At 50.0% G+C, this 16,353-nt stretch overlaps 6 protein-coding genes across 6 annotated transcripts; 4 read left to right on the plus strand and 2 right to left on the minus strand.

Annotated features, from left to right (window-relative positions):
- Positions 1–84: 84 nt before the first annotated feature.
- Positions 85–1,962, plus strand: BC939DRAFT_461131 (Rho GTPase activation protein). The gene is made up of 6 exons (XM_051556983.1): positions 85–202; positions 364–451; positions 546–671; positions 798–884; positions 966–1,064; positions 1,168–1,962. Exons 1-6 carry the CDS (start codon positions 169–171, stop codon positions 1,850–1,852), a joined length of 1,119 nt encoding a protein of 372 aa, XP_051409020.1. The 5' UTR covers positions 85–168; the 3' UTR covers positions 1,853–1,962.
- BC939DRAFT_461132 (guanine deaminase-like protein) lies at positions 1,931–4,585 on the minus strand. The gene is made up of 3 exons (XM_051556984.1): positions 3,937–4,585; positions 3,541–3,597; positions 1,931–3,421 (listed from the first exon to the last, which is right to left on the minus strand). The coding sequence occupies exons 1-3, from the start codon at positions 4,309–4,311 to the stop codon at positions 2,306–2,308; spliced, it is 1,548 nt and encodes a 515-aa protein (XP_051409021.1). The 5' UTR covers positions 4,312–4,585; the 3' UTR covers positions 1,931–2,305.
- A 945-nt stretch (positions 4,586–5,530) lies between these two features.
- Positions 5,531–10,218, plus strand: BC939DRAFT_506054 (uncharacterized protein; the record flags this gene model as incomplete). The annotated part of the gene is made up of 13 exons (XM_051560741.1): positions 5,531–5,674; positions 5,775–5,882; positions 5,993–6,088; positions 6,173–6,239; positions 6,328–6,513; positions 6,601–6,639; positions 6,738–6,948; positions 7,094–7,852; positions 7,968–8,104; positions 8,208–8,431; positions 8,509–9,492; positions 9,609–9,822; positions 9,911–10,218. The coding sequence occupies 13 exons, from the start codon at positions 5,531–5,533 to the stop codon at positions 10,216–10,218; spliced, it is 3,477 nt and encodes a 1,158-aa protein (XP_051409022.1).
- A 451-nt stretch (positions 10,219–10,669) lies between these two features.
- Positions 10,670–13,273, plus strand: BC939DRAFT_479903 (regulator of chromosome condensation 1/beta-lactamase-inhibitor protein II; the record flags this gene model as incomplete). The annotated part of the gene is made up of 7 exons (XM_051558884.1): positions 10,670–11,121; positions 11,252–11,367; positions 11,535–11,853; positions 11,961–12,378; positions 12,493–12,550; positions 12,648–12,798; positions 12,904–13,273. 7 exons carry the CDS (start codon positions 10,670–10,672, stop codon positions 13,271–13,273), a joined length of 1,884 nt encoding a protein of 627 aa, XP_051409023.1.
- A 756-nt stretch (positions 13,274–14,029) lies between these two features.
- Positions 14,030–15,450, plus strand: BC939DRAFT_271781 (uncharacterized protein). Its single transcript, XM_051551141.1, has one exon. It carries the CDS (start codon positions 14,179–14,181, stop codon positions 15,391–15,393), a length of 1,215 nt encoding a protein of 404 aa, XP_051409024.1. The 5' UTR covers positions 14,030–14,178; the 3' UTR covers positions 15,394–15,450.
- BC939DRAFT_461141 (uncharacterized protein) lies at positions 15,432–16,280 on the minus strand. The gene has a single exon (XM_051556985.1). The coding sequence runs from the start codon at positions 16,194–16,196 to the stop codon at positions 15,702–15,704; it is 495 nt and encodes a 164-aa protein (XP_051409025.1). The 5' UTR covers positions 16,197–16,280; the 3' UTR covers positions 15,432–15,701.
- Positions 16,281–16,353: the final 73 nt, after the last annotated feature.

The raw sequence follows: 16,353 nt of genomic DNA on the forward strand, positions 1-16,353 counted from the left end.
CTATTCTCAAAAGCCACTACGAAGCCCAGGTGCATTGCCCTCGAGCCTTGGTTTCAACGCAACACCGTGCTTTCTCCCTCCCTCCCCCCCCCCCCGCTGCCGCTCTCATCTGCATCCTTCCCTCACTCAAAACTTTCCTCATCTCTCTCCCTCTGAAACTTCTTTGCCATGGCGTCCAGCGAAAACATCATTTACAGAGCAGGCAAGTCGACCCATATCCTCATACTCCTCACTTTCACAGCTGCTGCCCTTGGACCAGGAACCTAGCGCTGTGACCGCAAAAATGCCGTTGCATTATCTTTAATGACTATTATTCTGCAGGGCAGTAACCGCCTCAGCTTGAATGACATGGTCGCGAAATAGGTGTGGACTTTGAGAGCCGGCCCATGGTGGTGATCTGTGCTTGCAACCTGCCGGATCCCAATGTCATCGATTATGACACGATTCTAAGGTGCGGGCTAAACTCCTGCAATTGTGATGATATATAGCACATGGCAGTCTATTAATGTCTCAATCTCTCCCTCTTTATATTTTTTCTTAAATAGCGTTGTTCTCGCTCAATTGGATCAGTTCGTTGAAAATGACTACACTGTCGTGATGTTTTCCGGAGGAGCATTATATCGTCCTGGATGGAAATGGCTTTTCAAGGCATACCGTAGTTTGAATAGAAGGTACCTCAGAGGTGAACATCACCTAACCGAGAAGATATGCATTCATTGCATTCATTTCAAGTTTTTATATATATATATATATATATTTTTACTGACACCAATCAATGTTCTGGTTTTCATAACTAGATACAAAAAGAATTTGAAGGCGCTGTACGTTGTTCATCCCTCAACTTGGCCAAGGCTCATCCTGGGAACTATGAACGCTGTTATCAGGTACTTTGGAAGAGTGTTGATAACCTACAGTCTGGATCCTTTCAGCGTGTGCCGTCACTAATCGATATCTTTGTACAACAGCCCCAAGTTTAGCGCTAAGGTTCATTTCATCGACAACCTCTCTCAACTGGCACGAGTTGTGCCTCTCAACCAAATCAATATTCCTGCAGCTGTCTACAAGTAAGAACATGTCAGCCCCCCCCCCCCTCTAAAGCGGTTTCAGACACAGTTGAACATTATGCACTCTGGACTGAACATTTGTTCTTTCCACCCTATACTCTAGGCACAACCTGAAGTTCGAGGATGCGATAACACTTCCAGAAGATCAGCAGGATAACGCCCACAGAGTCTTTGGTGCATCACTGGAGCGACTCATGGGACCCAACGGCGAAAAAGGACTTCCGAAAGTGATCCAGGACTGCATTGGCAACCTCATTGCGAATGGACTCTACGTCGAGGGACTTTTCCGGCGCAGCCCTAGCTCCGCCATGCTGAAGCAGGTCCGGGCCGCGTATGACCGCGGCAACCCCGTTGATCTCTCCGAATACGATGTCCACATTTCGGCTGTGCTGCTGAAGCTCTTCCTGAGAGAACTGCCTGAGCCCATTTTCCCAGTATCGGTCTATGCAAAGTTGCAGCAACAGAAGCGGGGAGAGCAGACGAAAACGGTTCTGGAATTCATCAGGACAGAGGTAATCTTGGAGGTCACGCATATCAATCTGGTGCTGATGATGGAGGTGTTTAGGCTACTCAAGATGGTGGCAGACAGGCACGAGTCGAACAAGATGACGGCGTACAACCTGGCGCTAGTCATGACCCCCAACATGGTGCGGCATGACGACGTGATGCAGGAGATTGCGCTATCGAGCGTTGCTGCACATCTGCAGAGAGAGTCGATCGTGGAAGGAGCCTTGACGCTCGGAACGGTGATCAAGGTCATGATCGAGCATTATGATGAAGTCTTTTGAACAAACGAGATAGGCATATGCACAAAGGAATCAATAGAAAGCCAGCAACATTGCATTTTTGATCCACATGCGACTCTGTTCATTGTCAAAAAATAAATCGTTTATTGCCGAATATATATATTATTACAAAAAATAGGTACACTTGGGTTTTTTAAACACTTTCTTCTTGGTTTCCAATTCCTGTTTTCTCCTTCCTTTTCTCTTCCCTCTCTCTAGTAATGGGTATAGTTTTGTCCGCAAGATCACACCTCCTGCCAGCGGATTAGATTGCACCCTCAAGCCAGAAAAGAAATAAAAAAAAAAAAAAGAGGCGCCATGGAAACTGCAGCACATATTTTCATGGTTAAATATATACGAGACGAAAGGGCGGTGTGTTTTGTGCGTTTCCCACCATTTCATCCTCCTCCTCTATCCACATCCATCATTTTATGGGGATATAAAATGTCGCTTTTTTTACTTGCGCGAAGCGACGGTCGAGCCGGGGAGACGAACTTCCTTGCCCTGGACAAAGATCTTCTCGTTGTTGCGGTCGTCACCGACGAACAGGTACTTCTCGAACTGTGTCTCGATGCAGTCGTGGTCAAAGACATCGACGGGCGAGTTCTCGACCGAGGTGTTGACAAGGATGGCGTCGAACTCCTTACCGACCTCGAAGTTTCCGATCGTGTCTTGGAGTTCCATCACGCGGGCACCTCCCATGGTGGCGAGGTAGAACAATTCAGCGACGACCAAGGTGGTCTCTGCATCCCTGGCAACGGAAACAGAGCGCGAAGCACGAAGGGCCTCGAGGATCGAGGGAGAGTAGCCACCGGCGACATCTGTGCCGAGTCCGACCTTGATATCCTTGTTGAGCATCTTGCGGACGTCGGCCAAACCAGACTTGAGGTTCAGGTTGGAGTTGGCGCAGTGCGAGATACCGGCGTTCTTCTCCTTCATCAGATCGAGCTCTTCATCCTTCATGTGGACACAGTGGGCCATGATGGTGCGGTCGTTCAAGAGGCCATGATCGGCATAGACGGAGGTGTAATTCACCGAGTTGGGGAACAGCGACATGGTGAAGCCGATCTCGTTCAGGTTCTCGCACAGATGGGATTGGATGGGAAGATCGTATTCCTTGGCCAGCTTGCCGAGCTCAGTGAGCAAGTCGGATGTGCAGGAGATGGCGAAACGAGGGGTGATGATGGGTGTGACCAAGGGCTTGTGGTCTAACTGGGCGTTGACGTCCTTGACATACTCGATGAAGGCACGGGTGTCCCGGACCGAGGACTCGGTAGTCTCGACCAAGAAATCGGGCGAGTTCTGGTTCATGTTGACCTTGCCGACGTAGGCGCGCTGACCCTGCTCCTGAATGATGCTGACGAGCTCCTTGCAGGCTTCAAGGTGGATGGTCGCAAACCAGCAGGCAGAGGTGGTGCCGTTGCGGAGCGAGCGGGCGACAGATTTGGTGTAGAGCTTGCGAGCATAGTCCTTATCTGCGAACTTGGACTCGCGTGGGAAGGTGTAGGTGTCGAGCCATTCGAGCAGAGGCAAATCATGTCCGTTTCCACAGAATGTGTACTGGGGAGCGTGCTATCAACGAAACAAATAAAGCCATTGCGGAAAGAATTAGTTAATGAATTGGAGACATGTTGCACAGCAAATGTGTCGATGATTAAGCTGCAACTGATTGTAGGGCAGAGAGGACTTACGATATGGGTGTCGACGAATCCGGGGATGATGAACTGATCCTCAGTCAAGTGGACGACCTAAAGGGTTCAAGTGGTGCGCAAGACGTATGAACAGGTTAGATGGCAGCACGTTAGTCAATAAATAGAACTGTGTGGATAAATTAGGGTTAAGAGTCTGTCCCTTTCTCCTGGGTCCTGGTAACACAGCGAGCTGGCATTGATCAAAGTCCTACCCGAGCACCTCCGAGGACGTCATAGATTCTGTCCCACAGGTCGGTGACCATCCTCAAGTGCTACTGGAGGCATTTATTGCCCCTGGGTACATAACTCGCCCATTCCAACCGAGCCTGGCTATGTGTGGCGGATGTGATCATAGTCGACAAGAGGAGGGTACTGCTGCAACTGATCGGGCCATACCTTCTCTCTATCCACGCCCTCAAGGGCAGCCTCGACCTTGTCCTGGGAGACGTCCTTGACCAGCTTAGCAATCTTGCCCTGGTTGTCAATAAAGAGTAGACCCTGCTTGATGTATTCGATTTCCTTGATGGAAAGGGAGTGAATGAGAGCGCCGTAGAAGACCTTGGCGATCGTGGAAGCGAATGTTTTCATGGTGAGAGAGGGGTGCTTGCAGTGTCGGCGGTGAGAGTGGAGAGAGCGAGTGTGCAAAAGAGCAAGGGGGCAGGGGCGAGTTGGAGTATGGAGGTGCCGCAAGGTGGGAGGGGAAAAGAGCAATGAGAAGAGAGAAGCGAATGAGGGACCTGAGGCCCTTTTATACGCATTCATTCCTCTCATTCGTGAAGAGTAAGAAAGAAGGTTATGGAGCTGTGTGGGTGTGGGCGTGGGTGCCGGAGCAATTGGAAAAAGGTACAGAAAACATGTGTCGAGATTGTGTGGCCAATGATTTGTGCTCCGCAATCAAAGGCCTAACGAAAATAAAGTAAAAAAAAAAAAAGTGGGTGTCCGCCCCATTGCTGTTGATGGACGTTCTCCGGACCAGTAAAGGTCCGATCCACTGTACGCCCTGACAGCCACCGACGAGTGGGACAGCCGGAAAAGAACGAGAGAGCGAAGGAGCGAAGGAGCGAAGGAAGGAACTTGCCGCCGTTCTTGCAGTCCTTCCTTCTGCGGGGGAACTTGACACCCACTTTTTTTTTCCTGTCCCTGGTTCATTTTAAGCCCAGGGTGACACAGCAGCTATCGCTGCGTCCATAGCATCCCCTTCCCCAGTTTCTTCCAAAGGTGGGGTTCAAGGTTCGAACCATTAGCTTTGAAAGGCTGCATATTGCTACCCCGCATTTGACCATTTCTATTCTTTAGACATCCATGAGAAAAGAGGGAGGGAAAAAGTGTACCCCCGGACCCCGCTTTTTTTTTTTTTTTTTTTTTTTTTATTGCTCCCTTCACTCTTCTCCTGAGATAACCCACAAAGAGCCATGTCATCGCCACATGGATAGTACCTATCCGCACTCCATCTACCCGTATGCCTCCTTGAAGAAGCATCAACACAATACACAATCGCTTTCCAACGTTGCCCGCCTTCTGTTGGCATAATTTGCTCTCCATCATGGATACTCCACGAGGGCGGACTGTGCCATGCTCCTTCTATACTCGTTTACTACCTTAATCCTATTGGATGTACTGGGTGATGAAGTTGGTGAAGGCTAGGTCGAAACGCGTTCATAGTTGGCCATAGAAATTATTTTTGCCACTATTTTTTTTTTGCCGCGCAATTGACAACAACAGTCCTCAATCTGAGTGAGGGCGTAGTTCCCAGGCACCTCTATCCCCTTAGTAGTCATTCCTGTGCTCACTTCTCGGACTCCACCAAAGCGTCATCGCCCTCCTTGTCCCGTCCTTACGGAGCCTCGGTTTCTTTCTCGACGTGCAATTTAGCAGACTAACCGCCGGCTTGTTTCCCCATCAACCAACAGCAACATTCACTGAAAGGAACACGCGAGACGCATGCTTAGCTTGTGTCAGGAACTTTCGGCATTCAACCTGCACAAATACCATGTTTCGACAATCTAATCCAAAGAAGCAGGTCGCCAAGATGCCCTCGCCCACCCCTGAATCCCAGGGAGGCTCGCTTTCGGCCTCTAATCAACCACTCCTCAGAGCTGTCATCAGCTACACAGGGTTGACGATCAAAGAAAGGGTAATAGAATCCGAAAACTGATCTCTTTAAACGCCTTCTACCGAGGCACTTTATTCTAATACTGACAGCTCCTTCGCGTTGGTCATGTGGTATCTTCTAGGAGGTCGTCAATAAGAAGGTTAGGGAAATGGGAGGGCAGGTGAATGTCGACCTGACTGAGGATATCACACACCTTATCGCGAGCAGGGTCGGATCTGACAAGTACAGGGTAGGTAGTGATTCAACGACCAGGTACCACCTTGACTGCTCGGAACCGGACGAAAAACTTTTGGCGCGCAACGACTCATAGTCTGGCTATTGTATTGGATGAGTCGCTAGGTGGCATTCGGACTTCGGATCCCAGTGCTAGAGCCAGGGTGGCTCGATTTCCTTTATAATCAGTGGTGCAAGGGACAGACTTCCGACCTTAAGCAGGTAAGTGCTGCGACTTTAGAGCGGGCTTAGACTGCATCGAATAAACTGGCTTATTTTGCGCATTATACTTGTCTTTGACGATAGGCCATAGAAGACTTTGCGATGGGACCATTAAAGGGGTGCAGCATATGTGTTACAGGACTCCCATTAGGTACTTCATACGGAAATCATTATATTTCGCCTTGTAGTTTGAAGAATTCTGCTCAAACCCATAATATCAACGTTGCTTTCCGCACTAGACCAACGACAGGCGATCCAGAGGGACACCATTCAATATGGAGGGAAATACACCAGCGATCTCCTGAAGAGCGTAACGACACACTTGATCTGCGGTCACCCCTCCGGCGAAAAATACACTTCTGCCTTACAATGGGGTGTCAAGTGCGTATCGCTACGCTGGCTTAAAGACACAATGGCGCGCCTCGGTAAGGACACGCGATCGGTCCCTGGGTTTGACTGAACGATGGGATTTGTCTGCATACTGATTATCTATTCTTCTTGCCAATTTTTAGAGCTTGTTGATGAAACCAAGTACGCCATTGTCGCCCAAGGTTTGAAAAAGAGCGCTTACAGGATTACCTTTTAGGCAATGTAGTCAAGTAGGGTCTTATCGTTACTCACGATACCATGTTTCATCCGCCACATTTAGACCAAGAAAAATCAGCCCAAGGTCAAGAAATGGGAGAGGTGCGAGAAGCAGCGGGCCATATCGACGAACGCAGCGAAGATCGCGCACTTGTTGTGCCAGATCAGATGTACTTGGAGGCATGCTACGTTTACCTCTGCCCCTCATTTTCGGCTGCGCAGGCAACTCAATACAAGAAAATGATTCGTATGGCTGGCGGTGTCCTTGTCACAGAGTACGATCCCATGGATGTTACCCACGTCGTAGTGCCGTCAAATAAGCTGGAACCAAGGCGAGTGTTGTTTGAGTGGCGTGAACGCAAATTGATTACGTTTTCGACAGACTAGCTAACTGTTAACAGATACTGTTGGCAATTATAGTACGATCGCGCTCTTCAGCCACGATGGCGACATACCCTATATCGTCAATCAGAACTGGCTGCTCCTTTCAGTTAGGGAAGGTAAAGCTCTCCCGGAGGCGAATCACATCGTGCCGTTTCCTACGCGAACAGAGGATGGTCTGCCAAAGCCAGTGCGGTTTGATGGAGCCAAAACCTGGACTACAGATCCTGCTTTGAATTCTCGGGATAACGATAGCAAGGCCGCCAGTAATACCAATACCAACATGGCGACGTTGCGATCAAAGTCTAGGGCACCTACGGAATCAGACACCATCGCACCCTCGACACCCAAGAAAGATCCTCAACGCAGCAGCGTAGGCTTTACAGAGTTCAGGAGCAAAGGAGAGGAGAATGGGACAAAGTCATCACCCGATCGTACGCCTGTCTCTTCCCCATCCAACAGGTCGCCTCAGGAAACTCGTAATGGGTTGCGCACGAGAACCGTATCCGGAATTTTGTCCGAGGCTCTAGACGTACTTTCAATGGACATGACAACGACACAGCTAATGGCAACACAGGAGAATTCGTTGGTTACGAGGGCCGACCTGATGAACCTGGATGAGGAGGAAGAGACGCCATCAAACATCTTTCTTGGACTTCACATCACATCGCATGGATGCAGCGAAAAGTGTACTCAATGGATTCGAGAAGAGACAGCGGCCTGCGGAGGGACGTATTTTGAGGACTCAGAGGATCCGCCCCCAGGAGCACATGTGAGGACGATTGTGCCGCTATCAATGTAAGAGCTATGAGCAGATTTTCTTTGCCAGTATGCTCTTCACGGATAGTCAAATCATCTGCAACTAGGGAACTAAAAAAGTCATCGCTACTTTGTTCCTGGGCTGGATAAATAGGTCGTTGGACAGGACCAAGGGTCTGAGAGGCATGGTGCTAACGACCTGTTGGTTTCAGAGATCGGTGGAAGAGGACAGGGTTGTATCAAGGCAAGATCACTTCCTGTACAAGCCGATGAAAACAGTTCCCATCCAAGGTATATAACACCTACGAGCCGCTGTTTCTCTGTGCGACCCCGATCCTTCAATATAATGGGCTAACATTTCCTTGGCTTGTATGCCATGTACGTCATATGATAGGTTTCCAGGACTTGATTATCTCCGTGACAAACTTTGAGGAGCTGGAATATGAACAGATCGGACGCGCGATCAAGCTTCTGGGGGCCACCTTCATGGACAAGCTGCGTGCAGGCAAGACTAACTTACTCATTTCAGACCATGCTAAAGGACCGAAATATGAGTATATGGCGAAGGAGCGGCAGCCTATCGTCAGGGTGGCGTGGCTACAAGCATGTATCGAGCAGGTGTGTTTTCCGACTTTCATTTCGTATTTGGATATAGCAGAGCAAAAACTAACCAGGGTTGGGCCTCAAAACAACAGGGACGACGACTACCTTTCGAGGGGTTCTTGTTGCAAAGTGACATTTATTCTGACAGGGAAAGCGAGCGCAGTGACAGCGGCTCTAGTCGCATGCATTCAGGGAATAGTAATCTCAGCAGCGAGACCACCCGCACAGATTCAAATGCTGACTTTAGCCAGTTGACGCCAGCACCGCCGCCAACACCCTCTGACACACCCTTACAGGGTCTCGCAATCTGTCTGCCTAGTCGAGTCATTGGAGATCATAGGGAGATGCAGGATATGATCGCCAAAATGGGAGCACGACTTTTCACGTCTTTCGACCTATCCTCAACGCACCTCATCCATAAGGGCAGAGCGACCCCCGACACGAAGCGGGATCTTCGTGCAGCCAAGAAAGAACACCGGTTTATTGTCTCCCCTACCTGGCTGTATAAGTGCTGGGAAACGGGTCTTCGAGTGGACGAACAGGAATACCCGGAAACGTTCGACGACAAGCATTTGACCCTCAATACTGTCACACATACACCCAAGGAACGGCCTGGATTGTCTGTGCTCCCGAAGCGTAGTTCGTCACCGTCATCTTTACGGGCGTCTTCGAGGTCTGGGTCAAGCGGCCGGAGAGGGACATCTGGCGCAGGATTCGGTCGGGCGGCAACCGCGGGATTCCAACCTCATCGACAAGGGGCAGGTCAGCCCAGTCCGACACAAACATTCCAGGGAACTGCTGCAGGTGTGACGAGCGGTCTGTATGGCGGCGACCATGTGTTATCCTCTATTAATATGTCTCCAACGGACACAACCTTGGACATGTCGATGTCGAGTATGATGGATATGCAGTCGTTGCAGTATAGGAACGGCGGTCTTTCTGACAGTGACGGAGTCTGGCAACCAGTCCCAGGCATCCCTGTTGTGCGGAATTCCGGCCGAAAGCGAAGGAGGCCCCTGGTTGGGAGTGACTCCCAGGCAAACAACACCGATATGAACACATCTGCGATTTATGAGGTATGTCATTCATTTGATGATCAGCTTCCGCTGTAGTCACCAAAGGCTTTTTTTTATTCATCGTTATGTTTTTTTAAAAAAAAAAAAAAAAAAAATGGCGTTTTGTGTAATCATAGACGCCGCAAGAATCGAACGAGACTCAAGATGAATACAGCATTCCAGAAAACTATTTCGACAAACCTGCAGAGCGCTATGGAAAAGACGCCGTCATCTGGGTGGATACTGAGGGCAGAGAAAAGAAGAGGGCCTTGCTGGAATCACTCGGGTACAAGACATTCAGGCCGTCGCCTAAAGAAAACGCCGATGCGCGGCTTGAATCCGTTGCCCGAGGTGGGTCATGGTTTCGCGATGTGATATTCATATTGATATGTATTTGTTTGGCATTGGTAATAACACACTCTTTTTTGTACTACCGTAGACATGGATTCGCAGCGATGCCCAAGATATTACTTCTTACTGACGGGGATTTCGGTTGCGGACCGGACACAGTTTAAGAAGTCGATTCAGAATCTCGGGGGGGTTGTTCTGGAAGATATTAACGACGATCATGACGACTGGCAGCAGAAGTGCACGCACCTGATTACGAACGGCAACAACCCACCACGCACAGCCAAACTGGTGATTGCGAGGGCATGCAAGGCCATCATTGTCAACAAGGGATTCATCCTTGCATCGAGCGAGAAGGGCACGTTTGTGGACGAGACCCCGTTTAGGGTTAATATCTAGGCGTCTCTTCTATTTGTTTTCTTTTTTATTGTCGCTACGCCCATCTTTTTGCCTTTGCTTTTACTTTTTTTATTTGAAATGTACTGTAAGTGTACAGGATCGTTTTTTTGTTTTTTTTTTCCCTTGACGACCTTGTTGTATCAGTTGATTTACAATAGCCCATAATATTGAATGTTATAATAAACGCCCACGACCCAAACAAACCCTCCAAAGGAAAGCGGGAAGGAAATGGATCGAGAGGATCTGAGAAAGGAACGGAGTGTGCTTGCATTTTGTCAGCGCGTCTGAAATAATCAACTTTAACGGTTTCAGCCTCCACAGATCGAAAAATGCTCCGTGTCATACGGTCACACTTGGCATTAAAAAACAACGGCGACCTCGGAGGGCGGCGTTCTTCACGAACGCTCCGAAGTCCCTCCCACAAAACGCGGGACAAACTCATTCCCCAACCATGATTCGAATCGGACAGCACAGTAGCACCAGCAGGGTCAGCAGAATCCTTACCAGGACATCACTCCGACCCTCGACTGTCCATGCAAATGTCGTCCCTCGGTACATTTCAACCGCCCATGCCTCAAAGTCGAGCAGCACTCAGACACCCTCGGGCTCCTGGTTTCTGGGAGCAGGCGTGGTCTTTACAGGAGTGACCCTTATGATCCAGTCACCCTATCTCGGGATCAGTGATCGGGCCATCCGAAACGACTCCCCAAGCAGCAGCAGCGCCAGTGAGGGCGTGACCAAAAGCGTGGGTGCCAAATTGGCGGAGCTTGTCAAGAAGAAGCCCCCACCTATGAATCAGGACGAGATTGTGCTCGATAAGGACTTGACGGTGACGAGCTGGAAGCAGCTGGAGCAGACGGGACTGGTCACGGTGCCTGGTGTCATGCTCTGGGGATCGAACAAGTAATGTTTTTTTATTGGATCGGGGCGCGTGAAACGAGGATTGCAAAAAAAAGCGAATGTGAAGAAAACAGGAAGGATATTAATGTTTGGTTTTTTTTTTTTTTTTTTTTTTTTTTTTCGCTCGCATTAGGAACGGACTCGTCGATCCATCTGGAAAGAGTGCAGGGGTGATCATGATCCCGCAGAGACTCCAGTCCTTCCAGGGAAAGGCTCTCCGTGATCTCAAACTGGGAGACGACGTTGCCGGTATGGCTTTCTTTCACACCTCGGGAGGGTGCTCCTTTCTTTTTTTTATTTTTATTTTTTTTCTTTTCCTTTTTATTTCGTTTTATTTTCATGCTGCTTTATCTCATCTAACGCCCTTATTCTTCCTTTTTTTTAAAAAAAAAAAAAAAAAAAAAAAAAAGCTGCAGTGGACGAGGACGGAAATGTGTACCAATGGGGATCAGGGTTCAACAGCAGCGCGCATCAACCAGAGGTCACGCTCCGGAACCGCGATATCGCCCTCGTCACCCTCTGCGACACAAAGCTTTATGGACTCTCCCGGGACGGAGTGCACGTCTATGTGATGCCCAAAATCCGTCCCGCCACGGGACCGACCAAGGCTGCAATCGAGTATGAACCACCAAAGTCGAGTCTGTGGAGATATATTGGACTGGGTGGTAAGGCAGATGAGAAAACGGATCCGATGACACAGTTACCCATCCAGGAATTCCTGAACAAGAACGAAAAGTAAGGCTGCGCCGGAGGAACAATTTCTTGGGGAGGAAACCCTGATCCAGTTTACTGACGTACGGCACCGGTGCCATTTTTGCAACAAAAAAAAACCAACAATGTAGGATCATATCAATCGCGTCCGGAAAGAATCATGTGGTCATGGCCACTTCCGAGGGCCGAGTCTTGGGGTCCGAGGACGGTCTTTCGGTCTCGGTGATCGGAAACGCAGAATTCAGACAGAGCAAAGTACTGGAGGTCGCCTGTGGAGAGGTTCACTCGCTAGCACGCGACGACCAAGGTCGCTGCTGGGCCTGGGGTATCAATGGATTCGGACAGTTGGCACAGGGAGCGTACTCGCATGCGAATTTGAAGCTGCCCCAGCCAACTTTAGTCAAGGATATTGCAGGGACTGCAGGCGGCGTAGAATGTGTGAAGGTTGCTGCGGGAGGACAGACCAGCTATGTGGTAGTCAAGGAGGATGAGAAATACAAGGTCAAATCCGCGGGCATGGGACAGTGGGGACAGCTGGGCGATGGCACTGTAGGTTATCGCACTCATGTTGTTTTCTTTGCTGTGCCTTCCTTCCTATAGGTAAAGAGTCTCTGCTTAGAGATGGTGCTGACACAATTCTTGTTACTGCTTGATCTGTAATAGTACACACATATCCAGGGATCGCTGGTGACTATCACACCCCTGTCCGACCTTGCTGAATGTAGGTTATCTTCAGCACTTCTTCTTCTTTCCAGACTGAGAAGGATGGACTGAGAATGCTTTCGTTGTACTGACATGGTAGTCGTTACGTTGGATAGACAAAGAAGAGGAGAAGAAGATGATGCCGATTGGCATCCATGATCTGGCCATCGGAAGCACCCACGCGTTCGCAGTGCTTGACAATGCCAGTGCAGAATTTTCGGCTTTGCACAAGAGAGTGGTTACTCACGGCCGCGATGTCCTGTCATGGTAAAGACAAAGAAAAAATATCATTTCTGAGCCTTTCAAAGAACAATGCACTGCAATTCTCTTTTGGAGACAGTATGAAACTGACTTTATTAATCGTCGCTTCAGGGGTCAGAACACATACTATCAGCTGCTGACGGGTAAGAGGATCAACAGAACAGAGCCCAGCCATGCTTTGCCATTGGATTCTGAGATCCTGCAGCCCGCCGACAAGGCCATTGCGGCCATTGCTCAGGGTGGAAAGAAAGAACGCAAGGAGGGCACGGGATCCTTGAGTCCAACGAACCGGTTGCAGCTAATGCCAGCCCAACCTCGAGCTGACAAGAACGCTGGCGACTCTTCTGTGTCCCGGAAAGAGAAGGAGCAGAAAAAGAACGGATCCAAGGAAGGGAAGGTGGAGGCGGTGGAGCTGAAGATCGTTGCTGGGAACGGTGTTTCCGGCGTGTTTTGTAAATCGGCCGAGCAGGCCCATGCATAGTAGTTCTGTTTGCCTGTAATTTAAATAAAAGAAAAAAAGAAAAAGAAAAAGAAAAAATAAGGATGATTCAAATGCAAGACTGAAGAACTATATGCCTTGGGAACCCGCATTTGAAGATACCGGGAAGGACGTTGGTACCACATGCACACCGTTTACGGGAGACAGAACTTTGGAGACCAATCGTCTGTGCAGTCAAGACGCGTCCTAAAAACAGGATGGTGGAGCCATGGATGGGAATAGGAGAGGTCAGTCCTCCCCCCTTGCTTAACTCCTCGGCTCCTCTTTATTTTTATTTTTTTTTCTTCTTTTTCTATCCTTGACCATCAGAGGGAAAGAATCAGAAAGGAATATGGATCCAGGAGACCCTTCCATGTACTGGCTGGCTGCAGGCTAAAAAAGTGACCTGCCCAAAGGATTGCGCCGTCGCGTCTCCTGGCTCGCTATTTTTATGGAGCGCGCTGTTCAGGCTGCAATTCCAGACATCCGTATCTCCGACATCCATATCCAAGTCCATATCCGTCTCCATGGTCCCCCCCGCACCCTCTTTCGCGCTCGTTGGAAAAAAAAGGGAACATCCACGGGTCTGCTCCCCGCTTGGATCCTGCATCGATCAATGGACACATCCTCGACGTATCTTCTACAAATAGAGAACATCTTTCTTTCATTCTGGAATATCTTTTGATTGTCCTTTTCTTCATCATCCTCGTTCTACTTCCCTATTTCTTTCTCCCGCCCGTTATTATCATCGTTACTTTTTTTTTGCTTTTTGTCTTTTGCTAGCGTTGACCCCCACCGCCCACAATCCAGCTTCTGTATCCTCTCGAAACTTGACTCAGCTTTCCTACAAGTCCACTTTCCAGTACTCTGAGATACAGTCGAACAAGCGAAATAAAGAAAGATCTGCGATGCTCTTCCCACGGCGAAAACTCACATACTCCGCCCTGGGCACCCTGCTCCTCCTCTTCGCCACCTCTACCATCACCCATGCAGAAGCTACGATCCCCAGCACTGACCCCCATATCCTCCACCAAAGCACAGCGATACCCCGTCGCGAATATGTACATCCCACTCCAGCACATCTCCAAACCCGCGATCTCCTTGGGAACCTTCTTCCGATTGGGGCATCTGATCCATCCAAGACAGTCTCTCCTGCACCGCCACCCAACCTTGAACCTGTGCCTGTCCTTGCCCCTGCACCGGAATCGACTTTGTCCAAGGCCCCTGTTGCTCCCGCTGCCCCTTTGACTGGGCTTGATCAGACCCTGGCGCCGAGCGGTGGATCTGGAGGTGAGAATGGGGACACAAACGATAAGGGTGAGAAGAAGAAGGATGTACAAACAACATCGCCAGCGCTGGCGCCAGTACCCGTAGACCCGCCATCTGACGGTGAGGGGGAAGGTAGCGGTGGATCGACGACATCGCCATCGTCAGGCCAGGGCAAGAAGAAGCCTGCTGCAGAGTCTTCTTCATCATCGTCTTCTTCTTCTGTTGGATCCAGCCCTTCAGGAGGGGAGAAAGGTAGCAGCAACAATGGTCGTGACGGCAACCGCAGCGACGACGGCTCATCCACGGACGATTCTAACTCTAACCCCAACCCCTCCTCTTCCACATCATCCCACTCTAAAGGCTCCGCACTCACCTCTGCAGGCGAGCACGCTGGGAACAGCACAACCCCTGCGGTAACACGCGTTGCAAGTGACGGGAATATCGGTCTCTCCGGAGGTCTGATCGCCATGATCGTGCTGGTCCTGTTGGGGATCACAACGGCGGTTCTTTTTAGCTGTTACCGGATCCGGCAGTCGGATCGGAGGCGACGGAAGCGAGAGACGTGGGACGTGAATGTTTTGAAGGACTATATTGGAAGCGTGGAGTTTTCGCATTCAATCACGGCTCAGCCAGGAGGAAGAGGGGGTGGTGGTGGAGATGGTGGGTGTGAGTATGCGAAGAGAGGGAGTCTCAGAGAGAGCATCGCTGCAGAAAAGCAGAGCTTAACAGGAGGAGGAGGAGGTGGTGGAAGGATTTCGGAACGGATGGTCGAGAGTCCGTACATGGCGTATAGGCCAGTCGCGAGTGCTACGCCGATGGTTGCAATGGGTGGTAATGATGGGCGAGGGAGATAGATCCTTGACAGAAGAATATGTTTCTGTATCCTAGCAATAAAGATCTTGTGGACATATATATACACCTATCTATATATTGCTCTTGAGTCATAAAACGCGAGTAGATTACAAGAAGCTGGGCGCTCAAGTAACTTCACTTAGATAAAATGACTGCGCGATGGTTGTTACATATGGACGATGGCAGAAGGACAGAACACCGCTATGGGCGGCACTGCAACAGTCCTTCTCAGACTCCGATGCTGCTGCTGAGGCTGGTCCGGATACGATGGTGGTTGAGACCTGTCCGTGCCCGCGTCAGTGTCTGAATTTCAGTTTGTGTTAGGTAAAGAGCGTCTCGGAGCAGACGATTCGGCTTGCCCAGCTGGCGGCGATGACGGTATCCCCGACAGAACACTACCGCCACTGGACCTCCTCGCGTTCGGCTTCGTCCTTGGTGGCGACGGAGAAGGCCCTACAAGATCCGCGAACGAAGGCGGAGGTGGAGCGTGCGCAAATTCAAGATGCAGATCCTGGGTGGTATAGGCCGGTGGCGGCTGAGGGATAGTCTCCGTCGTCAAAAGAGACAGGGCTGAACCATTGGTGTTCGCGATGTCGTCCAACAAGAATCGCTGCGACCTCAGCCGCTGAGTCATGGGGTCCTCGACCAGGACCTCTGGGCCGGAGGGGGCGCCAAGGTTGTTGGTACGAGCCTTCCTCTTCCTGGCGTTTTCTCGGCGGATGAGGTGGATGAGGACAAGGATTTTGCCGAGGACGAGTAGCGAGAATAGGGCGATGATGGTGGTCTGTTCATCCATGGACGTCATTAAACAAGCGTGGGATAGATGCCTTTGCCGGCCTAGAGGGAAAAAGAAGAGGTGGTTGGCGAGAGAGAGAGAGGGGGGGAGGTGTGAGCTCATGGAGAGGAGTTTGAGCCGCCGGGAGACTTTAATGCATTTCCTGTAAGGATAAAAAGAAGAAAAG

Source organism: Gamsiella multidivaricata (assembly GCF_025024155.1).
Source record: "Gamsiella multidivaricata strain RSA 2152 chromosome Unknown BC939scaffold_65, whole genome shotgun sequence".
NCBI lineage: Eukaryota > Fungi > Mortierellomycota > Mortierellomycetes > Mortierellales > Mortierellaceae > Gamsiella > Gamsiella multidivaricata.

What these genes read in the sequence shown, in the direction of transcription:
- BC939DRAFT_461131 (XM_051556983.1), top strand. Translation starts at nt 169, where the DNA reads ATGGCGTCCAGCGAAAACATCATTTACAGAGCAG. An exon ending in TACCGTAGTTTGAATAGAAG is followed by an intron (nt 672 to 797) that starts GTACCTCAGAGG and finishes TTTCATAACTAG; the next exon opens with ATACAAAAAGAATTTGAAGG. An exon ending in ATTCCTGCAGCTGTCTACAA is followed by an intron (nt 1,065 to 1,167) that starts GTAAGAACATGT and finishes CCTATACTCTAG; the next exon opens with GCACAACCTGAAGTTCGAGG.
- BC939DRAFT_461132 (XM_051556984.1), bottom strand. Translation starts at nt 4,311, where the DNA reads ATGAGAGGAATGAATGCGTATAAAAGGGCCTCAGGTCCCTCATTCGCT. An exon ending in AGGGCGTGGATAGAGAGAAG is followed by an intron (nt 3,598 to 3,936) that starts GTATGGCCCGAT and finishes TGAACCCTTTAG; the next exon opens with GTCGTCCACTTGACTGAGGA. An exon ending in GATTCGTCGACACCCATATC is followed by an intron (nt 3,422 to 3,540) that starts GTAAGTCCTCTC and finishes TTTCGTTGATAG; the next exon opens with CACGCTCCCCAGTACACATT.
- BC939DRAFT_271781 (XM_051551141.1), top strand. Translation starts at nt 14,179, where the DNA reads ATGCTCTTCCCACGGCGAAAACTCACATACTCCGCCCTGGGCACCCTG.
- BC939DRAFT_461141 (XM_051556985.1), bottom strand. Translation starts at nt 16,196, where the DNA reads ATGACGTCCATGGATGAACAGACCACCATCATCGCCCTATTCTCGCTA.